Source organism: Pempheris klunzingeri, chromosome 9, assembly GCF_042242105.1.
Source record: "Pempheris klunzingeri isolate RE-2024b chromosome 9, fPemKlu1.hap1, whole genome shotgun sequence".
In the NCBI taxonomy this organism is placed as follows: Eukaryota; Metazoa; Chordata; class Actinopteri; order Acropomatiformes; family Pempheridae; genus Pempheris; species Pempheris klunzingeri.
This window is the reverse complement of record NC_092020.1, coordinates 9,952,045-9,977,860: the sequence shown is the minus strand read 5'-3', so window position 1 is coordinate 9,977,860 and position 25,816 is coordinate 9,952,045. Positions and strand designations below refer to the sequence as shown.

The following is a 25,816-nucleotide window of genomic DNA, read 5'->3' as shown; positions in this document are numbered from 1 at the left end:
ATGACCAGAAGGTCTGCATTTACCCAAAAAGATGGAAAAGTTGCAGCAAATGGACACACAGTTTCCCACAATGGGAAAACGCAGGACGGGGACGACAGGAAGGTGGGACTGGGGAAGAAGGTGACCCTGCTCCGAGGGATTTCTATCATCATTGGCACCATCATCGGAGCTGGGATCTTCATCTCCCCAAAGGGCATTCTGAAGCACTCGGGCAGTGTAGGAATGTCCCTGATAGTGTGGATCGCCTGCGGTGTGCTGTCACTCTTTGGTGAGTTGGTTTACAGGTGCACCGGTGGATGGGAAAGATGTCTTTCCTAATGTGAGAGAAGCTACGCTGAATGGGGAAGGTGCTAGTGGGGGCGGAAGTTACTGAATATATTTACTGTCTGTACACAGATTAAAAGAGAAGTATAGTAATGCCGTGCACCAAATGTCTTCTCCATGGAGAGGGTGCTTTCTGTTAAAAAGTCACTTTCTAAAGGAAAGAAAGAAGAAAGTTAGAAAGATGTCTGACAACTTAGTGACAGGAGTCAAAGCACTGATTGCAACAAACTGAGGTTAGATTTAGTAAGTAAAGTAAAGTAATGGTTGTGTTTGGTTTATATGGGTAAAGAATTTTTAAAAAAAAGGGCATAAAATGTTTTTTTTATGTGTAAACTCAGAATAAAATAACTTATATCCATCATTTACCAAATTAATATCCACCATGAGTGCACCATAAACCAAGGTTAATCATTTATAGGTTGTATTTTGAGGAGTTTCTGCTTTTTACCTATTTATTAGATTGTGTCTATTTTTCCACCCTCAGTGTTTTTGGCCTGAGGATACTATTTACACATCACACCTTATGTAACAAGTGTGCAGTGAGATGAAATTTCTCATCCGTAGTATCACTGAAGTCAGCCAGCGTAGTTACAAATCATCTGTTAAAAACATCACATCCTACTTTGTAGAACTGATGTAGTCGTTCTCCTGGCAAAACGCCTGAGAAGCAAAGTGAATCGCTGCCCTCTATTCCATATGAAGATGTTCACCATCAGGTGCGTCAGGTTTGGGCCTTTTTTTTTAACCTGGAATCTTCTTCTTCTTATTGTTAATTATTATCATTATCACTAATTAGCTGCTCAAGTCAGGATTGGTCATCGTGTAATGAAGGCCATGCTTGCTGAAGCCATGACTGAAGCCTCTGTGTCCCATGAGAAGGGTAATCGACCAAAGTGTGCGACAGACCCAGGTTGAATCAGTTGGTTTTCTTAATTTGATGAGATGCAATTTCTTTGATAATTTGCACCAACAAAGTACAGTATTGACCATGTGGCCCCCGTCTTGCAGAGATGCTCTGCGTCACAGTGTAGTTTCTGACACCATTATCACTTTAGTTTATAGCGTTTCCTCAAGTCACCACAAACTAACTGAAATACAGAAAACCATGTTGCAGAGTAGTAGTTTATGGGCTGAGTGGAATGTACATGATGGAAACTTGGATGCAACATGAGCCCAACATTTTCTGTTGGTCCCCAGACAGGTAAATATCTGTGATCAAGAACTAAGTCTGCGTTGTCTTGAAGCATGTGACACAATGCATTTACTAGCCTTTAACTAAAACTTTCCCTAACCTCAATCAGTGCTTTTGTAGCCAAAACCTTACCACATGTAGGGGTCTGGATGCGAACCCTGGCCTCTGGAGGCTTCGTACGTCCTCCGTCCTCTCAGACCCTGCCTGTGAATTCAGTGTGGTTCATAAACTGAACATAATACAGGCAGTGATTAGGTTCATCACCACAACATAACTGGGAAAACATTACAGTAATATATAAATCTAATCTCAAGGAGTCAGGCTTGAAATATTGGCACGGCAGGAGGCTGCAGGAGGCAGGATTGCTGAGGTATTTTTGTGCACTGTATACTGTAGCATATATTGTTGCAGTATCCTTAAATCCCTCCGTTTTTGGGCTGTAATGAAAGGTCTAAGCACATTATCCTTGAATAACTTCCTTAACCCCTTTCCTGCCATCCTTAATTCTTATTCCCTAAACCTGTAATTAAAATTCGTCCAAACAAATCTTTCTTGCTTAAGTTATGGGTTGAGATGCTGAAAGGCCCCCACAGCAATATATTCTGGTGATCATGGGGCCCACGGAGGGACTGTACGTTTGCACTGTATGGACAGTTTAACAGTCGTGTTCAGGGACTGTTCTGTGCCTGTCTGCTTGTGTCTGAGCCCGAGCTAACCCTAACCCTAACCTCTAACCTCTAACCCACCTCTGTCTCTGCAGGAGCTCTGTGCTATGCTGAGCTGGGGACTTGTATTAAGAAGTCTGGTGGACATTACATATATATAATGGAAGCCTTCGGACCTCAGATGGCTTTCATAAGGCTATGGGCTGACCTCATTGCCATAAGGTAATGCATCCTTAACTCAAAGTCACGAAATCTAAGCTTCAACTTAAAGCTGCGTTAATCAATACTTCAATATTAACAAAGGGTCAAATCACTGTATGTCATTTGAAAGGGAACCCTTGTAGCGAGAGTGATCACTCAATTCTATAATTCACCTCACTTCCAAGGAGCATTTTAGCTAGTAACATAGTGGGACATAGTGATAGCTTCCAGGTCTGAAAAGTGAAGCCGATGTGGAGGTGCCTTAAAGCTGCATCCTTTCAGCTGGTTGCAAAAAGATGTCTGTTTGTATGAAAGTCTATGAGAAAACATCACATTTATTACCTCAGTAGTCGCTAGTTTTCTTCAGTACAGCATTATGTTAGTTTTGTAAATGATGGTTTAGGGGGCAGGACTACCTTGTGACTAACCAACCATGGCCTTTGTGGATTGAAGATCACTTCTGGCTCCAAAAAGACAAGATGGCAATGATGATGAAACCAAGATGGCTATAAAGACTTAGACTTTTCTTTATTATTTTATAAAGCCAAACTCACAACGGATGGAGGTGGCTACGTCCATAGTCTGTGGCAGAAACCCAGCGACGCAGCTATTCTATTTTATATGATTTTAAATGGTCTTATATAACCTTGCGCCACAAAAGAGGCTTGATATGTTGTCATAGAGACGACAATTGACGGTACACATACATTCACAAGAAATAAGAGTGCTGTCATCATCAGAATGGATCATTTTGGTACACCAGGGCCACCAGGGCCACCTTTGGATCCTTGAATTGCTTTGTCATAAATAGGAAAATGTGTCCAATCCAAGGAAAACCCATAATGTCATTAATGATGGAGAGTGATTTGTTTCCTTAACATACGATCAGCAGATATGGTTTCAGAGGATTCGTTAGAGTGTGTTGGGGGGCTGTCTGGCTGTGACCTTGTGAGGTGGGATGCTGAGTTTAGTTTAGACCAGTGAGGTGAGAAAACGTTCCGTGTGCTGCTGTGTGTGTACACAGCCAAGGCGAAGCAGTATAAACAGTCTAGTGGCTATCCTGAGCTTCCCAATTTTATGCTGGCCTCAGGCTAGCTGGACTCAATGGAAACCATGGGAAATGAACAGAGACAGAGGCAGAGAATGAAAACAAAAACGAGAGAGACAAAGAGAGATTTCCCCGGCTGCAGCAGCTCAGTGGCTGTTGTGGGAAATGAAGAGGGAAATACTGATGAGCCATAAGATGAGCCTGTGGGAGCAGCCAGCCTTATCTGATTCTTATTAAAGCCAAGCCTATGGACAGCAGCACATTGTCCTTCACATGAGGATGGGATTATGGGAGCCGTTTGCCTAGGATGCTGCCCATCAGATATTACTACACACACACACACACACACACATCTGCTGAATAAATGAATAATACCTGCTAATGCAGACCTTACATGTGGATATATCACAGTTGACTGTTCAGAGAATAAGGTTATGTTGGAAGTCTCCATGGGAGGTTACTGGGGCCCGGTTGAATACTGATTTCAGCAAATACTCCCTGAGCATTGTTAAATATTCAGTGATAGCTTAAGACCATACTAGATATACACTACTGTATATTCTTATTACATTTCTGCTTGTTACAAGTTAGTAACAGGTATTTCTGGATAATCTGCCTTCTTTACTGACTATTTCAGCATGAAAGTTGAGTTTGAAGATGATAGTTTGACTTAAAGAAAAAGCAAAACACAATCAAACAAAAATACAGAACACTTCTGGAGCTTTCAGCTGCAGGTTATGTATACTATATTACTATTACTATGCTATACTATACAAACACTCCCTGTTGTATTGTCCATATATATTACATTACACTATATATATACTACATATGAAATGTTTTGAATCATTATCAGCAATTATTGTAATGTATATCCTAATTTTAGAATCTCAAAAAAATATTTCTGCGCCTTCCGTATATATATATACATATATATATATACTCTTTCAGCACTGTATAGCACTGTATTGATTTTACAGGCCCCAGCTGCCGTGTACACTGTGCACTATGGTTAGACACCGAGCATTTAGCAGCTAAAACCACATAAAATGAGAGTGAACATACTAACCCACATTCATCAGGTGGACACAAAAAAGAGAGATATAAAAGAGAGAAGAAAATACTCAAGGCTTCAAAACTGCAGTCTACAACCTATTGGTGACATTACGGAGGATCCATCCACTTACAAACAGACTCAGTCACCATGTAGTCATTTCAATGTTTCAATCAAACTCTTGATGATTACTGAAACTCATTACAATTTACTTGCACTAAACTTTTAGTATGCTTGTACTGATATGTTTGTGTGCCTTACTTTGTGTGTGTGTTTGTGTCTTCCAGGCCTGCAGGGATGGCAGTCATCTCTCTGGCCTTTGGTCAGTACATCCTGGAGCCTCTGTTCATGCCCTGTGGTATCCCCCCTATGGCTATCAAACTGGCCACTGCCATCGGCATAAGTATGTATACCTAGACTACCGTTATGTTATCACACCAGTGTGACAATATGTCAGGGTGATATTATCTTTTTGACCTGCTGCGGTCTACAAATGACAGGAGGTGTACGCTCGCTTGATAACAGGAATAAAACTGCAGTTAGAGACGGAGGAGGAGGAAGGAGAGCACGGTGTCGCCTTTCCACAAGACAAAGAGTCACAGCACCGTCTTTATCTCACCAAACCTGTCAGAGTGCAACATGAACTGTGCAAAAATGTATAATACTGTGAAATTTGCGTTATGGCAATATTGCTAGCCAAAACTAAACCCTCTGTTATAAAACCACATTCATGAGTCATTTGTAATATTTTGATTGGATAAGGATAAGGATAGCAGCGTGTGTCGGTAGTCAGTAATAGTGTGTGCACATCTGATCTGAATCTAAGTAAAAACTTAAATTCAGGGAAGATAAGGAATGTATTCTCACACTGGATTACAGGACTTTAAACGGAACTTCATCAGGCAAAGGGCCAACATGAAAGAAGACAAGCTGTAAGGCACAACACTGATAACATCTTACTGATGTCATGGTCAGCACTTGACAAAATGAATAAAACTCATTGGATTTAGGAGGTTTATTAGAGTGTGTGGATACATTGTTTTCTTCAGTTCTCAGCTCCTCTTGAGTCCAACGGTTTGATAGAAATGTTAAACCGATACCTGCAGCTCTGACAAAGTGTCCACACCATTTCACCAGTGTTTTTCAGGTGTTATTTGAGTCAATGAAGAATACACAGACCACGTTTATGTGACTTTAAGCACATAATTGCAGCCTAACGTGTATTTTGATGCTTATTTTCTACTGCACTGATTGTGATTTGGACTGTGAGTGCTGTTAGATAGTACTGTGGCTAATCTGGCCCAGGCTATGCAGTGATGGAGGACTGCAGCAGCTTGCGGTGCCTTTACCAAAACGCCAGTGTAGACAAGTCGGACCCACCAGAATGAGCCACACTTTCAATATGGCCACCAGACAACACATGGTTGCGTGACACGACTCTCTCTCTCTGTCTCTGTAGCTTTCGTTATGTACCTGAACAGTATGAGTGTGACGTGGACAGCCCGGATTCAAATCGTCCTCACCTTCAGCAAGCTGCTGGCCATCGCCATCATCATAGTGCCTGGGATGTACCAGCTCTTCAAAGGTAGGACACCATAATCACCGTCATCATTATCATCATCATCGTCATCATCATCACCAACACTTTTATCACTGTCACCTCTAATAGCCTCTAGTGTACTGTACTAGAGGCCCAACCAGCGTTTCATCATTACCACTGTTGTCAGGGACCATTCTCAGACTTCACACAGAGCAGTCAGCTTCAACAACATGTACTGTAAATATAACCTCACAGCCTTGCAGGCCTTGATACACAGCTGCTCACAGCAAGCGACAACTCAGGCATAATATCCTCACAAGCGGCCCTGAATCACAGCATATGGAGTTTTCCCCTCGGCCATGGGCCTCACTTCTGTTCTGTTTGTCTGTCGAGCGTTACCACATGCAATATAGGCGAATACTCATTTGAGTTATAAATTTAACTGCTGTTGTTTTTACATATATATTATGTTACTCACAATCACATCTCATAATCATTCATCACTCACATTTCTTGGCGCGCCAGCTAAAGCCATTAACACTACTACATCCTGATGATTACGGCCGTTCATCCTCCAGTACAGATTCTATAGATTGCTGTGCCACGATTGCAGGAGACCAGTACTCTGTGAAATGTAAACCCTAAAAAGCTGAGGCATTCTTACACAAAACATAAACAGCTTATTGCACAAACACAAGCTCATAAACAAACTGAACTCCTAAACAATCCATCCATCCGTTGTCTATACTGCTTATCCTTAATGGTCGCAGGGGGGCCTTGAGCCAATCCCAGCTGACTTTGGCCGAACACCGAACACACACAGGGAACACCCTGGACTGGTCGCCGGTCAATCACAGGGCCAACACACAGAGACAGAACCACTCAAACTCACAATTTAGAGTGCGTGTCTTTGGGCTGGTGGAGGAAGCCAGAGTACCAGGAGAAAACCCACACAGGGATGACATGTAAACTCCACACAGGAAGGTTCTGCCGGCCAGCAGATTCAAACCTGGGACCTTCTTGCTGTGAAGCAACAGCACTATTATACTGTGTCCACCATGATGCCCCTTGTAATCAATTAACTTATCTATCTTTACACATAACACACTGGTGAGTGTTACCCCAGTGCCCCCTTGTGGTGTGCTGTTGAGCTCTTGCAGCAGTGCCGATAATAATAGACAAATCAAGAGGTACACCGTCACTAAGTGGACATCAAATGAAATAGATGTATTGAAGTATTGTATTGTCTAATCACATTACACCAACAAACATACAAAACAACACCAATTTTCTGTCAATAAAAGTGGGACTGTCATTTTAAGAGCAGTGAAAAGGACTCACATACACTCAAATTTGGCCGGTGCCCATCACCAAGTACACAGAATGTATTCACATGCAATTTAGACAATATTTATTTAATAATTCTTACACATTAGAAAAGAATATATGTTTAACATTTAAACACAACAGCTTTCTTCTGTAGATATTTGGAGCCCTACACTGCCCCACATTAATGAACTGCCACTGGTAGAGGGGATAATAGAGGCTCACTTCACTTTTGTATCTAAGACATAACAAATGCAGCCGGACAGAACAACGGCCAGGGAGCCATGGAGGTTTCTTGTTTTACAGGATACCACATGGGTCAGATCGATGTTGAGAACATGGTGTGAAAGGGCTAACGGAGCTCTGAAGCAGGGTTGGATCTTTTTTACCTTCAGATGTTTGGTCGACCACTTGCATGACACATGAACCATACATGTATAGACATTTTATATAAATTCTGCCCAGATACCAATATTCCTACACTACAATACAACAACAGGTTCACGGCATGTCAGTTCATTTCACAAAAAAAAAAAAAATATATATATATATATATATATATATATATATATATATATATACACACACACACACACATATATATATATATATATATACATATATATATATATATATATACACACACACACACACACACACACACACACACACACACACACACACACACACACACACATATATATATATATATATATATATATATATATATATATATATATACATATATACATATATACATATATACATATATATATACACTACAAAAAGTTAGGGATATTCGGCTTTCAGTGATATTATATCATGAAAGTAGGGCATTTAAGTAGAAGCATGCAATGGTCATTTTATTCATCTTAAACAATCTATTGAAAGAAAATCTAACAACAGTGGTAGGTATACCACAACAAAACATTTTCAGTGTCTCAATAAATTGGGATGTGGCCAAAGGACGTCCACTCCTCTCCTTTCTGTGACTCTTCCAGTCACTCTGTATCACTGTTACAACCTCCTGATGACCTCTGTGACCCTCTAAGCTCAGTGAACACCTCCGTCTGAGGACTTCCTGTTTGAAGCCTCCAGTGTTGAGGTGCTGCTGATCAGTTGTTAGGTGTCGTCTTGGTCTCATGATGTCAGAATGTGAACAGCATGATTAGGAGGACTGTTTAAATACCAATTCTAACTGAAGCAGGAAATGTATTGGTCGATTCATGGATCAAACCTGTTGTGAATGTTGCTGTTAAGCTTCTTGTTAGAGAACAGCAACTTGTGGAAAAAGTACTGAAACACTGAACAGTTGGACATGTGCATTCAAAGGTTTAGAGAAGGTCACATTAAGTTCACCTGGAAAGGTTAGAATGCATTTTAGGTTCATCCTGAAATTTCACCTGAAGCCAAATATCCCTAACTTTTTGTGAGTAGTGTACATACAAATATATAGACAAACAAGTACACATGCACACATATACATACATATACAAACACTTTCACACAAATACATTCATACATATATGTGTGCGTATGATAAGTTAATTTAGAATAAATGAATAAAACAGTTGATTATAAAAAGGTCGAAAAAAGTAGGACAAAGCAACAAGGAGGTATTGATGGAAACTTGGAAATAATCTGTGTGCACAAATTTGTAATTTGTAACAGTCAAAACAGTTTAACAGTCTAACCATGTGTGTATACACTTTTCATTTAATTACTCTTTGGGTTTTGGCTGCTGCATAACAACAATGATAATAATAATACTTTATTCATATAGCACTTTTTGAAACACAGTTACAAAGTGCTTCACATGTAGGATCAAATACAAACATTCTTGCATACAGACGTACACACACACACACACACATACACATGTCAAAGCATGACACAGACAAAAGTTAAGGCACATCCACAAAATAAGCAAGACAAAGGAGAATAGAGAGAGTTTTATAGAAAGACTAACCTACGGAAATTAGTTTTCAGCTGCCGTTAACAATAAAGCACAGACTCAGCAGATCTGATGGGAAGGGGAAGGCTGTTCCAAAGAACAGGAGCTACAACAAAAAATGCACTATCCCCTCTGGTTTTGAAATAGGACCGGAGAATAGATGGAAGGCTTTGATCAGATGATCGGAATGGATGACAGCTAGAATAGGGGTTCAGTAACTCTGCTACAGTATATATGCAGGGGTAGGACCATGTAAGGCCTTCTATGAGATGAGGAGAATTTCGTAATCCGTTCTGTATTTTACTAGAAGCCAATGAAGAGAGACAAGAATTGGAGTGATGTGGGACCTTAGTTTTTGTTAACAGCCTAGCTGCTGCAAGACGAGCTAGAGAGGACTGAGTAACACAAGTGAAGATGGAGTTACAGTAGTCTAAATGAGAGAAGATTAAGGTATGTACTAAAAGTTCTGTGTTTTTAGCCGATAGTATGGGTTTAATTTGTGAAATATTTTTAGCTGGAGTAATCAAGACTCAATAAACATAGTAACATGAGGTCTGAATTTCAAATGTTGGTCAAAAACAATACCAAGATTGTTGGAGGTGGTCTTGATATTACAGTGAAACAATCAGGGCTGATCACAACAACCTCAGTTTTGTCAGAGTTGAGACTGAGGAAATTTTGAGACATCCAATCAACAGAAACCAGGCAGTCATGACGCTTGGTAAGTTTAAGTTTTTTTTAGTTTTACCAAAAAGTAAAGTTGTTTGTCAGCAGCAATTGTAAAGAAATGTCACTATATATAAAAATAGGCCCATGGATTGACCCTTGAGGGACCCCATGTAAGATAAACATAATTATTGAAGTGTGTATCAGACAGGTATGAGGGATACCGTTTCAAAGCATTACCAGGGATACCAATCCAGTTCAGAAGGCTGTCAGTTAAGATGGCTTGATCAGTGATATCAAAGGCAGCAGATAAGTCAAGTCAACTATGTTGCTGACAGAAGCCAGATTCAAATTTATCAAATATATTGTGTCTCTCAGCCAGCTGGAGAAGCTGCTGAGTAACAACAAGAATGTTAGATGTAAAAGGAAGTGTGGAAACGGGCCTGTAATGGAAATGGAAAGGTCTTGAATGGAAATCGGGTTGAACGCAGACAGCAGTACAGGGTAGGTAGCTTCAGAGGGTTAAGAAATTCCAAGGTTGAATTTTGATCTGAGACCACTGATCTTATACACAGTCATCAGAGGTGGTGGCTGGAAATTCAGAATAAGCAGGATTCCAAAGCTGGTTTACAGTAATAAACAGAAACCTTGGGTTATGCTTATTATTATTGATTTGACCAGAGAAACATGCCGTATCTAACACCACTGTTATCCCTTAAACACTTTTCATGGGATAACTGTTTCTTTTCTCATGTGAACAATTGACAAAAATCAAATAAATTCATCACGTAATTTATAATTACTTAATTAATAATCAATTAATGCCCTCAAGGTATTAATTAGGGGCATGGAAATTAACTTGAGTTATCAAAAAACTATATGGATACCTGCTCAGCTCTGAAGTCACTGCAGTTTTCATGTTACTATGGAGACAGCCAGCTCATTTTAGCACAACTTAATATGTTCATGCTCGGGAACAATAATTACTGTAATGATATGTGTTGTATGTGATTGTCTCATTCACGGCTGCAGTACCAGCTGGGACCGTACTCCCATATACATGGTGCTTTATCCTAAATACATTTGTGTTAAACTACAGTACCACATATGGGGCACCAGGGGGCCAGTGGGGGCCCTTCATCTAATTTTGTCCCCATTGACCTCTGCATGTCTTCACACATTCATCATCGTTACAAACAATTCAGTGCATTACTTTCCTATTAGATTGGTTTATTTGTTCGTTCAAATGTGAACTCCTGCATCAAACAGAGTACAAACATTTCTCTAAGCTAATAAAGTGCACAGCACTGCTCCATTCATCTGCTTTATTCTTAAAGCTACTTTTATCATTATTATGGCTGTGATTACTCCTGGACTGTGTAAGAACTATTTGCACTGAAGTTTCTATTGCTGCAGAAATCCCTCCTCATTTAGGAGCAATAATGGTGCTTCAAACAGTCAACAAGAAAAAATGTGTGTGTGTGTGTGTGTGTGTGTGTGTGTGTGCGTGTATGTTTGCAGGAGAAACCAAGAACTTTGAGAATGCCTTCGAGCTGAATAATGTGAAGCTGTCTGGTATGCCACTGGCTTTCTATTCTGGGATGTATGCATACGCTGGGTGGTAGGTATGGCCCTCTCACACATACACACACACACACACACACACACGTATACACCAATGCATGCACACAAGGTCGGTCTCATAGTTGTTTGAGTTTGTCACCTATCATTTTTTTTTCTCTAGTTGCACTGCACGTGATTGAAACATTTGTAAAGTAACTGTTTCCCCTTTGCAGGTTCTATTTGAACTTTGTGACAGAGGAGGTAGATAACCCTGAGCGGTAAGTGTGTTGGCTATATTGTTATCAGTCGTCTGTATTTGCTGAATTTAAAACCGCAGCTGCACTGAGTGCTAATAAACACGCTGTACACGATCTGCTCAGAAACACACCCAGCAGGCAGTTGGAGACTAGCTGGTGAACATACCGCAGCATTTAGCAGCTAAAGAGCCAAAAAAGCTCAAGAACTAACAGTGAATGTTTCCCACTAGCAAGTGTTGTGTGTATCAGAGCCTGATATCATTTATTCTTACTCCCCAAATATTTGAGAACAAAATGTGGATGTGCACTGCTGAAAACTGCATTATTTCCTCCTGTTTGAGTTTTTCCTAAAAAACAAATACAAAAAAACAAAACTACATTTGTGAGGCATTTTTAAAGATTCATGTCTTCAGTATGAACCAGACTTGGAACTAAAAGCCACAGACAGAGTAGGGAAGGCTATTGGAAGTCTGGTTAATACAACCTAAATATTTCCCCCATGTTTCCCCGTCCTGATACCTTCACTGTGATGTATATTTACACAGAAGTAATTCAATCAGTTCAACTGAGCCATGCCACACTTCCCACTAAACAGAAATATTAACAGAAATGTTTGCATTCATCATTTCCAGTTGTTTTGCCCTCATTAGATCTTTAGATCTAACTAACAAAACTCAGAACGTCCTACAAAGAAATTTCATAATCAAGGTTTTGCAGCAGCTCTGTGGGCTATATTTGAGAATCTACAGTGTGTCCCACTGTTTTATGAAGAAAGAACCAAAAGAGAAGAGGTCATGATAGAGGTGAAAGGAGGGTTAATGAGACACACGAGTGAGTGACTGTGTCATACTTCTGTTATTATCCCTCTTGTTCTCAGGACTGTGCCACTCGCTATCTGCATCTCCATGGCGATTGTGACGTCCTGCTATGTGCTGACCAACGTGGCATACTACACGGTGATGTCAGCAGAGGAGCTCCTGGCCTCCGAGGCGGTTGCAGTGGTAAGCAACAGTAATGCTGACTTCAGTTTTACTAGCGTACTAGTCTACTCCGGGCAAAATCTTAGTTGTTACATTTTTCCAATACACCACTTTTAAAAACAAATGTAAAATGTGTGCAATGTTATATACATATATGAGGAAGAAATCCTTAAACAGGTTAGGTTTGGCACCACCTAATTTCCCCCAATCTTAGCAGAATCAGTATAACTGTATATAACTGTAGTTTTTCTCGTGCTGCCGTTGCTTCCCATTCATTATTCCTTATATATCATAAAACTAACCATAAACTAGCTGCCAACAGTGTTCTTCACACTTCAGGCTAACTTGTGCTCTCCTGCAGTGGGAAGGTGTGTGCTGCTTGAGAGCGTGCAGTTGAGATCTCACCTCTCTGCCGTTAGTGATGTTTACTCCTAATGTGAGCACCACGGTTGCCTTCCTGCACTTAACATGTCATTATTAGCAAAGTGTCTCTGACAGCTCCGCTTCCCAGCAGCTGTTAATGCGATTGTTCCAGCCTAGCCCTGTTAATGCTAATCACATCACAAGACACCCCCCTAATAACAGACAGCATTGCTTATTAGACCGAGGACTGCTATCAGTCCTACTGTAAGCTTACAGCTGAGGAAGACTCATTCACTAAGAGATCTCTGATCTATTCTAATGCACTTAGTTATATTGCCTTGCGTGCTATGAGTGATAGCAGCGCCTTAAGAAAGGTGATAAGAGCATTTAACTGTTCTTAGAAGGTTGTGATGAGATTAAGAAAAAAATCACTCTGTTCTTCCTGTCTCACAGACAGCTGGCAAAAGTTTACATCTTAAACTTAATTACAGAGTTTAACTCATGTCTCGAACTTGTCTCGAGGAGGCTGGCCTCAAGGCACAATATCGCAATTTTTGAGTGCATGAATTATAGGTGTGTTCACATAATGTAGGAGTGAGAAGGATCATAGATGGATGGAGAAGAAAACATTGAAGGATTGCACGCAGATGATTGTCATTTTGTGTCATTTCAAGTCAACATAAACTAAAGGTTGAGTCGTTCTGCTATAATGCCGACACACATTACTGAGCTCAACAATGAGAAAACAACACAAACTTAAAGCTAACTGTTTAGCAGTAGTCTCCTTGGTCTGGGTATCATCCGATAAATCTGTTTTTTCTTTTTAAACCAAAATGGAAAACCTGTTTTTGGTGTCAGAATCAAAAAAACAAAAAAACCAACCCAAAACGATCCGTTTTCCGTTCTTGTCCTTTTATCGTTATTCCTTTTTGATTGAAGAATGAAAGGTCTAAAACATAAAACAGAAATCAAGTAACTTTTGGTTTTCTGTCTCCAAACCACATTCAAAATGAAAGCCAGGAGGACAGAACAGCCATTCTATAGAAGTGTAACATTATGCAAACACATGAAACCAAAGGGGCCACAATTAGTCACAATTCCCATGGTGTTTGAAGTAATTATGAACAATTATGAGGCAGTTCTAATTATTAGTTAATTAAAGCATTATCATTAACAGAACAGTGTTGTTGGACTGAATAAGAATTGGTTTAAATATAGGTCACATCAAGCTTTGAACCAGAGACCTTTCATATATAGAACATGCAGTCACTGGTATGTAACCTGGAGACAGAGAGGATATCTGTGCTGGATGTCTGTGGCTAGGACCATCTCGCTGCCCAGTGACTGACACAGTATCTCCTGAGGAAAACGCACATCAGCTCCTCTGTGCAGAAGGGAGGGATCCCAGCTTTCCCTGGATGCCTTGAACACAGTGGAGCGATGACATAGCTGATCAGAGAGGCTCCAGAAAGGAAAGGAGACCTGGCCCGACCTCGCAAAGGCTTATGGCTCAATTCCACACAAACTGGTGGAGACAGCACTGACGCTTCATGTCCCAAGCAACAGTAAGAACCTCATAATGGATTATTAGAACAACTTAAATCTGAGATTCACATCTGGGACTATCACATCTGAGTGGCATCAACTGGAGAGGAGATTATCACAGGATCCACCATCCTAGTCTTCTCCATGGCTATGAACATGCTAGTCAAGTCAGCAGAGGTGGAGTGCCGAGGCCCAATAACCAAGTCTGGAGTCCAGCAAACCCCCTATTAGAGCTTTCATGAATGACGTGACTGTAACAGCCTCGTCAGTTCCGTCAGGAAGCAGATGGATCCTTCAAGGCTTGGAGAGATTAACAATTTGGGTTAGGATGTGTTTCAAAGTAGCAAAATCCAGGTCCTTGGTTCTGAAGAGAGGGGAAGTGACAGACGGGTTCCACATCTTGCGTGGAGGTACTCTAATCCCATCACTGAAAAATTCTAAAAATTCCAATCTTTTGATCAGACGGTTTGTTTTTTCATCATATGAATGAATATTTTCACTAAGATAACAGTGGAAAAGATTGAACATTTTTATCGAATGGCTATTCTATCCTCTTGTTACACTTTACTTCCACTTCAGCCCACCAGCAAAAAGCAAAATAGGATCATCGTTTTTGGTTTGGGGACATAAAATCAAAAGCCACGTGACGTCCATTTTCGATTTCTCTTTAATCAAAAAGGAATAGCGATAAAAGGAACTGGCAAAAACAAAAAACAGGCCGTTGTTAGTTGGTTTTTTGATTCTGACACCAAAAATGGGTTTTTCCATTTTGGTTTTGAACCAAAAAAAAACAGATTTCTGTTGTTTTTTTTCATTTCTAAATTACAAATGAATATGGATTATCCAATGATACCCGGACCCTCCTTTCCAAAACCACCTTTTACCCAATGCAAACCGAGTTCTGGTTCTGGGCTGGTGCTAATGCCACTTTACATTTGGTTCAACTTGGTTCAAACATTTTAAGAACCAGTTTGCTTTTCCATTTGCTAGAAACCTGTGTAATTTCAGCACTGAATATATCGGTCCAATCCAGTTTCACAGAACTGCGTGAAATTTAATCTATGAATTTGTGTCCATGGACACGCAGCAGTCCGGAGCTCTGCTGCAGACCAAAAACGATTGCTTGATAAGACAACAATATGACCGGTTGATACTGTGATCGTCCAGTTCAATTTATTTCTCCTGCCATCCTGAAAAATCATGTTTTTTGTCAGTTTTTAATGGTGGAAACTTTTTCAATAGAAGTGACAACGCTCCGCTTTTCCTCACTGTCACCGCTTCCTCAAACATCTCTCAACATAAAAACACAAAAGTGTCCTTGACAGCTCAACAATACGAAGGAGTTTGAATTATTTCCTCCTTGATTCTAAAAACAAGTTTTTCCGTCTGTTTTTCATAGCAGAAGTGATGTCATTATCCATGAGACTCATTGACTATGTGTTTGTGAAGACACACAAACACATTGCATTACAGTACAAAACTTTTACTATCACTATAATCCTAATATACCATTTACATTACTGAATTAAATCATAGATCATCTACATGCAGTTTTATTACTAATTCGGCTGTACTAGATATTTGATCTATTAAAAGAAAAAAAGTACACTGTGTTTTGGCCGCATTCAACTATTGCCCCAGGCTCTCCGCCATTAGTTGGCTTCATTCCATTTCAAATTGCCACCAGTCGGCCGTAAGCCAAATCAAACCCCCCTGTATCTTTTTATAGGCGTTTTAAAGCCTATGATTGTAAAATGCCAAGTTGCTCATTTCATTTTATAGGATTCATGAGGATTTTAGAATGAAATTAACTTTATCCATTGTCCATATTTCCTTTGTATGGTCAATATTTCATTTCAGATTTCTCCATTTCAGAACTGTTAGACTACAATTCCACTCCACAAATAAATTTGAAATGTTCTGTTTAATTTTGATATCAGCCTACTTTATGTATGCCATCAAAGTGCTCTCTGAAACTCGGCCTGTGATGCCTTGTGCACGTGAAATTAAAAATTTTTAACTTTGCCATAGAGCTAAATGCATCAAATGCATCATTAGAATGCCATCGGTCTGGAGAGTAACATAGATCAGTAAGAAGATTCTACATGGCTCCTGCTGTGTAATACTAACCTTTGAACCTTGAAATCAGGCTTGAAATTCGGCATCATAAAGGGCTGCACACATGGGACTGATTGTTATAGAGGGCTCTTATTAAAAACTACAGTTCCCGAGAGCTGCACCATGCAATTTGACACAAATCAGCACCACAGTTGTAGTTCTCAGTTCTCACAGGGTCATTAAAAAGACATAGACACTAGTAATAACACTGCAACTAGATAATTGATGTTGAGAAAAATGTGTTGGTTCATGTCACATATTTAAGATAGTATTCTAGAAAATTAGGTTTTGGATTGGCAGTTCCTACAGTTTGCAAAGTAGAGTTGTAAAAAGACAATTAGTAATTATTAGTAATAACACTGCATCTAGATATTTAAGCTAGTATTTTAGAAAAGTTTTCGGTTTTGGGATGGCAGTTTTGGGATGTCGTAAAAAGACATATCTATGGAATATATCAAATATAAAAGTATAATAGTATATTGTGATTTTTAAAGTTTTAAGACCTTTTTGACCGGCAGCGGACCCTCTGGATGGCCACAGACTGATGTGGGCTGATAAAGTAAAGAGAGGAAAACAAGGAGAAAATCTTGTGGTTAAATGTTGAGGAATGCAGTGGTTATAGTTAAAAAACAAATAAAGAAAATAGACTAGAAAAGAGTGTGCCAGAGTGGTTAGTATCCCAGGAGTGTGGATATGGTGAATGATGAATGGTTGGAACTCAGTGTTTGTGTGTGTTTGTGTTTGTGTGAGTATTATATGATCTGGGGATTTTGTCGGCGATCGTTACAATCCTGTATTGTGAGCTCGCTGCTTCAGGCTGCAGCCGACAGCTGTATTAATGAACAGATTCCTCTGTGAGCATTGGAGGAGTTTGTTGAAGATGTAAATATAATTCATGCAGATAGATTTAAAAATGACAAAGATATCCGAGTTTGAAAAGTCCCACATGTGTGTGTTTGATCAAAAATCTCTTGTCGCTTTGAGGCTAAAAATTCAAAAACTGTGAGTGTGATTGCTTCTGTAGTTACATGTGTGTGACTGGCACAAATGTTTGCATATTTTTATGTATAAATGATATCTTTGAAAGGAAAACTGTGGCAGTGTGAGCAAGTTTAATAGGAGATTTTTAGACAATTTTAAAGGACTGCTAGTGGGGCTAAAATGTGAACACATACTGCTGAAAAGCACAACAGGCATTTCAAAATTAAAATAAAAAATCAAATGTGTTACATTTGACATTTTGACAGGAGAAAAGTCACAATGTCATGACAGAGTTATCCTGCTTTTGAATGAATGTATGATGTTCAAACCTCTGAGTGAACTCCAGCGTGGCCTCTTCTACCGCAGAGCTGGTGTCGATGAAAAATTAGTCAAATGTTCGAGGATGGATGATGGCTCTGCCCTCCATAGTCAGCATCCATGTTTTCACTGGGAGAACAGAGCCCCCTGTAACAGACACAACATCAACCAGCACAGCAGCCTTTTGGTGATGTTATAGTCTACGGCCAGCCTGTGGGTAAAATCTATTATAGCCTATGGGTAAAATCTGTTATAGCCTATAGGTAAAATCTGTTATAGCCTATGGGCAAAATCTGTTATAGCCTATAGGCAAAATCTGTTATAGCCTATAGGTAAAATCTGTTATAGCCTATAGGTAAAATCTGTTATAGCCTACGGGTAAAATCTATTATAGCCTATAGGTAAAATCTGTTATAGCCTATGGGTAAAATCTGTTATAGCCTATAGGTAAAATCTGTTATAGCCTATAGGCAAAATCTGTTATAGCCTATAGGTAAAATCTGTTATAGCCTATAGGTAAAATCTGTTATAGCCTATAGGCAAAATCTGTTATAGCCTATGGGTAAAATCTGTTATAGCCTATAGGCAAAATCTGTTATAGCCTATGGGTAAAATCTGTTATAGCCTATAGGTAAAATCTGTTATAGCCTATGGTCAGGCTATGGGTAAAATCTATTATAGCCTATGGGTAAAATCTTCAGTCCCATAATGTGACTAATGACTAACAACAACAGCTTAAAGAGCTTGAAGGCGGTGTTGTACTGACTTCATTATACTAAGACTTGTTACAACTGTTCATTAAAATAACCAACACTTATGATATTAGTCAGCAAAACATGCTGCACTGTCATATTGCCCCTATAACCCTTCCTTCTATTTAAAACCACAACCTGCTTTTTTCATCTGAGTGATGAGTCTACAGCCTCAGAACTGTCCCATGGGGATAAATAAAGTGTTTTGAAGTGAACTGAATTACACTGGGTGGACAGTGGATAGCAGCAGCCTGTGGTATCCAGGCTGGTAGGATCAGAAGTAGCAGGGAGCCTGCTGCTGTTGCTGCTGCTACCAGTTCAAAACAGTGAACGGCAATCATTACATCGTTGCTGAGAGAACTCTTACATTCTTAACTCTGCTGGGTATCAGCCTGTTAAACCTCTATCCTCTCTCCTCCTGTCTCAATGATCACCTGTACTGTACAACAACAGATGTTCTATTTCAGTTAGTTTATAGGTCATATATACTACAGGTGAGGAATGTAATGCTTGGTGTGTTGGGAGTGATTTTTTGTAAGCCAGCAGAGCCAGAGAAGAAATTCTCTGTGGCAGTTTACCACAACCTTAGACGTACTGTTAATGTGTATTTTGGGGAAACTCTATGAGACGTTGTGCTGCTACAGTCTACTCCAGCTAGCAGGACCAGATGTGGTCAAGTAGCTGATAAAACCAACTGTCTTCAGCTGTAAGGATTGTCAGTATAATAATAGGGAGACCTCAGAAGCTATATGACTTTGAAGCAAACTCTAGCTGATTAATACTCAGCCATGTAGCCATTATTAACCCAAACATCTTGATATCCTTACCCAGTGATCAACCTCGGCATGCTGGATATAGACTGCCAACTAAATCTGCTGGACCTGCGGTGACTTTAGTTCAGCAATGAACAAAAAATGAAAGAAACGAATAACGTGTACAGTTTGGAGACCAAGCTTGAGTCTTTCTCTAACTTTACAGTGCTTCCTAATGAGCTCTAATATATGAGGGATATGCTGATATATCCCTTTTCTTCATGACACAACCCTGTGATCAACCTCTTGATCAGCTCAAAACCACATCTCTGCCACTTAGCAGACACTGTCCTACATTTTTCTACGACATTAGCGTTAATACAACTGCTATGTTACCTATTTGCTTTTTTACTTTTGTGGCTGCAAGCTAACTTCCTGTATATATGATACAAACACAATTATCCATCCATCCATTGTCTGCACCACTTATCCTTCACTGTTGCGGTGGATCTGGAGCTAACCCCCGCTGACACTGGGTGAGAGGCAGCGTACACCTTGGACTGGTCGCCAGTTAATCAAAGGGCTGACGCATAGACCGACTACCATTAGGAATGTAATTATATATTACATAATTACATACTCAATTAAATGGTAAATGGACTGTGCTTCAGCAGCGCCTCTTTAGTCTTTTTTTTCAACAACTAAAAGCATTTTAACACTACGTTCACCCATTCACACACCATTCATTTAGACAGGTTGCCAGTGGAAACCAATCATAAACGCACACACTCACACACTGAAGCACAGCTTGATCTTCCAATTAGTGTTCAACCCACTTTATCCTTTTTCCATCACTGATCCAGATCCCATCCAGCTGCCTTTCGCTGTTTCATTTGCAGGCCAGATCACCTTCCTGGATTTCATTGACTCTGTCAGTATATGACTTCCTAATCATAATGGCACACATTGTGGTCTCGGTGTAATCCTGTTCCAGCTGGTGGCATGCATGACACTTTTTTATGGGTTTATGACAAATGTCTTATGACTATTTTCTTTAATGATTCCAATACATCACTGCCCTTTTAACGTGTTATTTTAACGTATATGTGATTGATAGAACACTTTTCTAAATGGAAGTCATGCATTCAAAACAGTAGTTCATCGTTATGTGGTGAGAAATGATCTTTAATAACAACGTGATGTCAGTGTCCACTTGTATGGAACTAGAAATTCACATATACGTGATTCTTTCCCCCTTACAGCCGTACTCGTCCATACAAGCATGGCCTGTGACTAGTCACTGCCGAACGGCTTCATGAATAATAAGCAGCTTTCGCTCCCACTTCTGCATGACCCATTTACGACAATTACTGCCAGCAGCCCTGTCAACTGTCAACTGCTCTAATTTCATCTAACTAGCTGCGGTTAATAAAATAAGACAAACAATTGAATAAACCGATAGCTGGACGCTTTGATAGATTTACAGTAGAACCCTGCTGTACTTATTAAAGAAGTTTCATTTTGGGAGTTAGACTTAGTTTTGAAAAGTATCTGCGTGTGACATTCAGACCTGGAGGCAGGAAACGCTCAGCCTAGCACAGCATAAAGACTGGAAGCAGGGGTGTTTAGCACTGTTGCCTCTTCTCTCTGGGTGCTCCGGCTTGGTGAATCTAGAGTGTCTAAAGTCTAAAGTAAGAGTGGCAACCAGTCCAGGATGTACCCCGCCTCACCAATGTCAGCTGAGATTGGCACCAGTCCTCTCTCTCTAGGGATAAGTGGAATAGATAATGGATGGACATTCTTCAGTACGTAGTGCTGTTATATGCTGCTCACATGTTACAACCAATGCTCTTGCTCACTCTGCTCTGTCTGGTTCTCTCCCTGGTCCACCCATTGGTTGCCCCGCTGGTTCTCACAGACTTTTGCAGAGAAGCTGATGGGAAACTTCTCCATAGTGGTGCCAGTGTTTGTGGCCTTGTCCTGCTTCGGCTCCATGAACGGCTGCCTCTTTGCATTGTCAAGGTAGAGATGCTTCCTTTTTCAAACACATTCAAATATAATAATTAAAGAGTTTGGTCTAGACCTGCTCTTCATGTAAAGCGTCTTGAGATAACGCTGTTGTGAATTGGCGCTCTATAAATAAAGACTGATTGATTGATTGATTGAAATATCAACGGCAAAACGCTTTACATATTTATTTTACATAAACATTCAGGAGCTATTTGGCTCTAATGATTAGATCACTTGTAGAGGACAAATGACAGCTTATGGTGTTTAGTCTACTGTAAATGTACTGTGATTGTTGAGTTATTTTAACTCACGTAAATTACGTCACAAACTTAATTTGACTTTAAATATAATTTGAGTCATGTCACATGGAATGAAAATGTTTATATATTACATTTTGGGAGTCATAGTCTGTTGTTTCGATGTGAGGAGGTGTTGGAAATGTCTGTGCAGGAAGTGTTGAGCTTCATTGGCAGTAGCTTAACAGCAATCAACCAATTTGAATAAAAAGGAAACAGAGAAACCTTATATATTATATATATATTTAATATTGGCCTGTTTCACATAAAGCCATGCAAATGAGACAAATAAAGCCACTATTTTACTATTTAAGTAGGTTTTTGAACTAGTTCACGGCCTCGGTTTCAAGCTTCGAGCCTCACAGTGTGCCAATTTCTTTGTTTGTCTCTGAGTCATTGCACGTGAGACGTTTCTCATGAAAATCAGAAAACAGAGCGCAGACTTCCTGACGGCTGACTTGATCTCAGAGTTCCCAGTTTTGATCATGCTCATTGAATTGCATGACATTCTAAGTTCATTCTTGTTTACATTTCTGTATGTGTGTGTGTGTGTGTTTTCACCAGGATGTTCTACGTGGCATCACGTGAAGGACAGCTCCCCGAGGTTTTGTCCATGATCCACATCCACAGACACACTCCACTGGCTTCTGTCCTCATACTGGTCAGTTTACTGCAATAAGAACAACAGTCAATAACTCTTCATTAGACAATAGTGACAACACCTCAAATGCCCTCATTTGAAATAACAACCACACCAACAAACAGCATTTAGAATTATATATTATATTATATTATATTATATTATATTATATTATATTATATTATATTATATTATATTATATTATATTATATCATATCATATCATATCATATCATATCATATCATATCATATCATATTGTCATGTTTACAGTGTCCTGATGACAGGTTTTAATTGACACCTGCCAGCCAGTGAGAAACAATAATGTCTTATTCTTTCTAGACATTCTACATAAGCCACAGTAGTTATAGAAGCCACAAACCTAATTCAAACTCATTAAATGTGTGTATGTGTGTTTGTGCAGTACCCTATGACCATGCTCCAGCTGTTTGTGGGAGACATCTACAGCCTGTTGAACTTCATGAGCTTCCTGCGATGGCTGTTCATCGGTGTGGTGGTGCTCGGTTTAATATATCTCCGATATACAAAACCTGACCTCCCCCGTCCCTTTAAGGTCAGTGTTTCTGCGCCTGTATACAGCTGTATCTGCATTTATTCCTGTCTGTGTCACATCCATCCATCCATCCATGCGTTATCTACACCGCTTATGCTTAAGGGTCATGGGGGCACTGGTGGAGTACACCCTGGACTGGCTGCCAGTCACCGGCAACCATTCCTGCTCACACTCACACATACGGGCAATTTAAAGTCACCAATTAACCTGCATGTCTTTGAGACTGTGGGAGGAAGCCAGAGGACCTGGAAAGAACCCACGCGAGCTCGGGGAGAACATGCAAACTCCACACAGAAAGGTTCATGGTTCAAACCACAAACCTGCTGACGGTGCTAATCACTGCACCACCACGCTGCACTATCTGTGCCACAATATTAATCAGAATACAGGCCACTCTCCTTCCATCTACTCCACAGTACCTCACCCTGCCCTGGGTCATTTTACTGAGAACATCCTCAGCGATGTTTAATTAAAAGGAACGCGTGACTTAGTTGCTCTGCGTACGTACGGTATATACTGTAGATAGAACTGACACATCTCTCCTGACTTGGCCACAGGTCCCGCTCTTCATCCCAGTTGTGTTCTGCGTCACATGTTTCTTCATGGTCTTCCTGTCTCTGTACTCGGACCCGGTCAACACAGGGATTGGATTTGCCATTTCCCTTACTGGCATCCCTGCCTACTATATCTTCATTCACTTCAACCGCAGGCCAAAGTGGCTTCAGAGGGCTTTAGGTGAGTCATCACTGCTACTTACTAATTCAATAAAACTTCACATGTATCCACATATATGCCATTAGAATATAAGGATTAGTGATGTAAAAATTATTTGATTAATCAATTAGTCCTTCCTGACAGAAAATTAAATTAAAAATAATCAAATAATTGCTTCTCAAATGAATGTATTTTGTGCTTTTCTCTGCTTCATAGAATAGTGACATGAATGTTTTTGGGTTTAGATGGCACATGGACATATTAGCTATTTTCTATAGAAATATGTGAATACATGATTACTTCATTTATTGATAAAAAATGTTTGATAACTGTCCATAACCTCTTAAGACCCGAGCTCTTGTTTGATATGCATTTTTTATTTCTCCTTGGGCTTATTGGACCTTGATAAGTATAAAACCTAAGCATCACCTTTTTACATGGTGCAGTTTTAGAGAAAAATTATGTCCACAAGACAATCGGTCTTAATTTCCAGAAAACACAATAAAGTCACCTTTGTGCAAAACTCTTTATTTCCACCCTGAACATAGCAGTTTTTTTTCCTGACTGCTTTTGCATGTATTTATAACACATACAAAACATATTTTGAAAATCACGGTGCAAAAAACAATATGAAATATCAACAATTTTGCCCACATACATGTCCATACGGCCTAAGCTAAGCAGAATTAACTACTATGGTAATATAACCCAAAATGTGATGTCCACGCATGTGTACGCCAGGTCTTTAGAGGTTAAGTGGGATATGTGTTCATGCTAAACAGAAAGGGGTTTCCCAGACAAGGCTTTAAGTAGCACTCATGGAGAACTCTTTTGGAACCCATCTTTTTAATAGTGTGAAGTCATTTAAAAAGCAGATTGTTCTAATTTTTCATCCTATTGTATGGGCATGTCGAATAGTTCCATTTGATAATAATGGGAAAGATGAAAGGCAAACTCTGAGGTAGCAGCTATATCCCCGACAAAGTATGCTCTCTCTGCAGTGTTAATGAGCCGCTGTTAATGTGCTTATTGCACATTTGGGCTAATAGTATCTCATTTCTGTTGTATAAACCTAGGAATGAGTATATCCCTATGTTGGCACAGCCTTGTAAATGCTCTGTGCGAAACACCACTCTTTCTTACCATTACACATCCTCATTAGGCTAGTATGTGTCAAACATTTGACCTCATACAGAACATGAGAGAGGGCATTATTGAATGGCTTTCTTTGTCTCTTCAGATTCCTTCAACAGAACCTTACAGATCCTCCTGGAAGTCATCCCCGCTGAACAATAACAGCACTCTGCATCACTTCTATGATCACTTCAAATGCCACATTCACTGTACTCCGCAGAGGTAAAAGTGGTGGGGTACTCTTCAAAAGACTGAAAGATATATACGTGTCTCCGCTTTAAGTGAGTTTACGTAATGTTTTTTTATTAAAAAGGACAAAAATGTACGTTGAAAGAAGTGACAACCATTTTATGTGTGTATTGTTTGTGAATATTGTGATTATTTATGGAGCAGTTAATGTCCATCTACAATAACTATGTGTTTGTGTTGAAGAAGTCACTGACCGTGATACAGTGTCTGCTGTGAGTTTAGTATGTAATTCTTTTTAGAAAAAGTTGACTCATTGTACTGTACAGGTGGTAATAAGTACCTGCTGGATGCCTCTGCCTGTCAGGGCTCTCAGTCAGAGACCACCGCTTATCAATATTCTGCTCTTCTAACCCATTCATTTTGGGGTGTTTTAAATGCTTTACATTCTGAAATGAGTATTTTGTCTCGAAATAAATAACATTCTTTGTGATCAATCCAGTCCAGCGGGTCTGAAATGTTGGTACTAATCTCACGGCGCACACATTTGGATGCCGACAAAATACCAAAATGTGGTGTGCTTCGTGGCTGACAAAATCTAAACCTTTCTCTCTCCTTGCTTTCTTTATCAGAAATGTACCAAACAGTCAGGTAATCAGCAGGCT

At 39.8% G+C, this 25,816-nt stretch overlaps 1 protein-coding gene across 1 annotated transcript; it reads left to right on the top strand.

Annotated features, from left to right (window-relative positions):
- On the top strand, positions 1–25,648 carry slc7a11 (solute carrier family 7 member 11). The gene is made up of 12 exons (XM_070837339.1): positions 1–268; positions 2,277–2,403; positions 4,772–4,887; positions 5,944–6,069; positions 11,492–11,591; positions 11,767–11,811; positions 12,668–12,791; positions 21,518–21,621; positions 22,470–22,566; positions 22,968–23,117; positions 23,675–23,852; positions 25,072–25,648. The coding sequence occupies exons 1-12, from the start codon at positions 1–3 to the stop codon at positions 25,125–25,127; spliced, it is 1,491 nt and encodes a 496-aa protein (XP_070693440.1). The 3' UTR covers positions 25,128–25,648.
- The last annotated feature ends 168 nt before the right edge of the window (positions 25,649–25,816 follow it).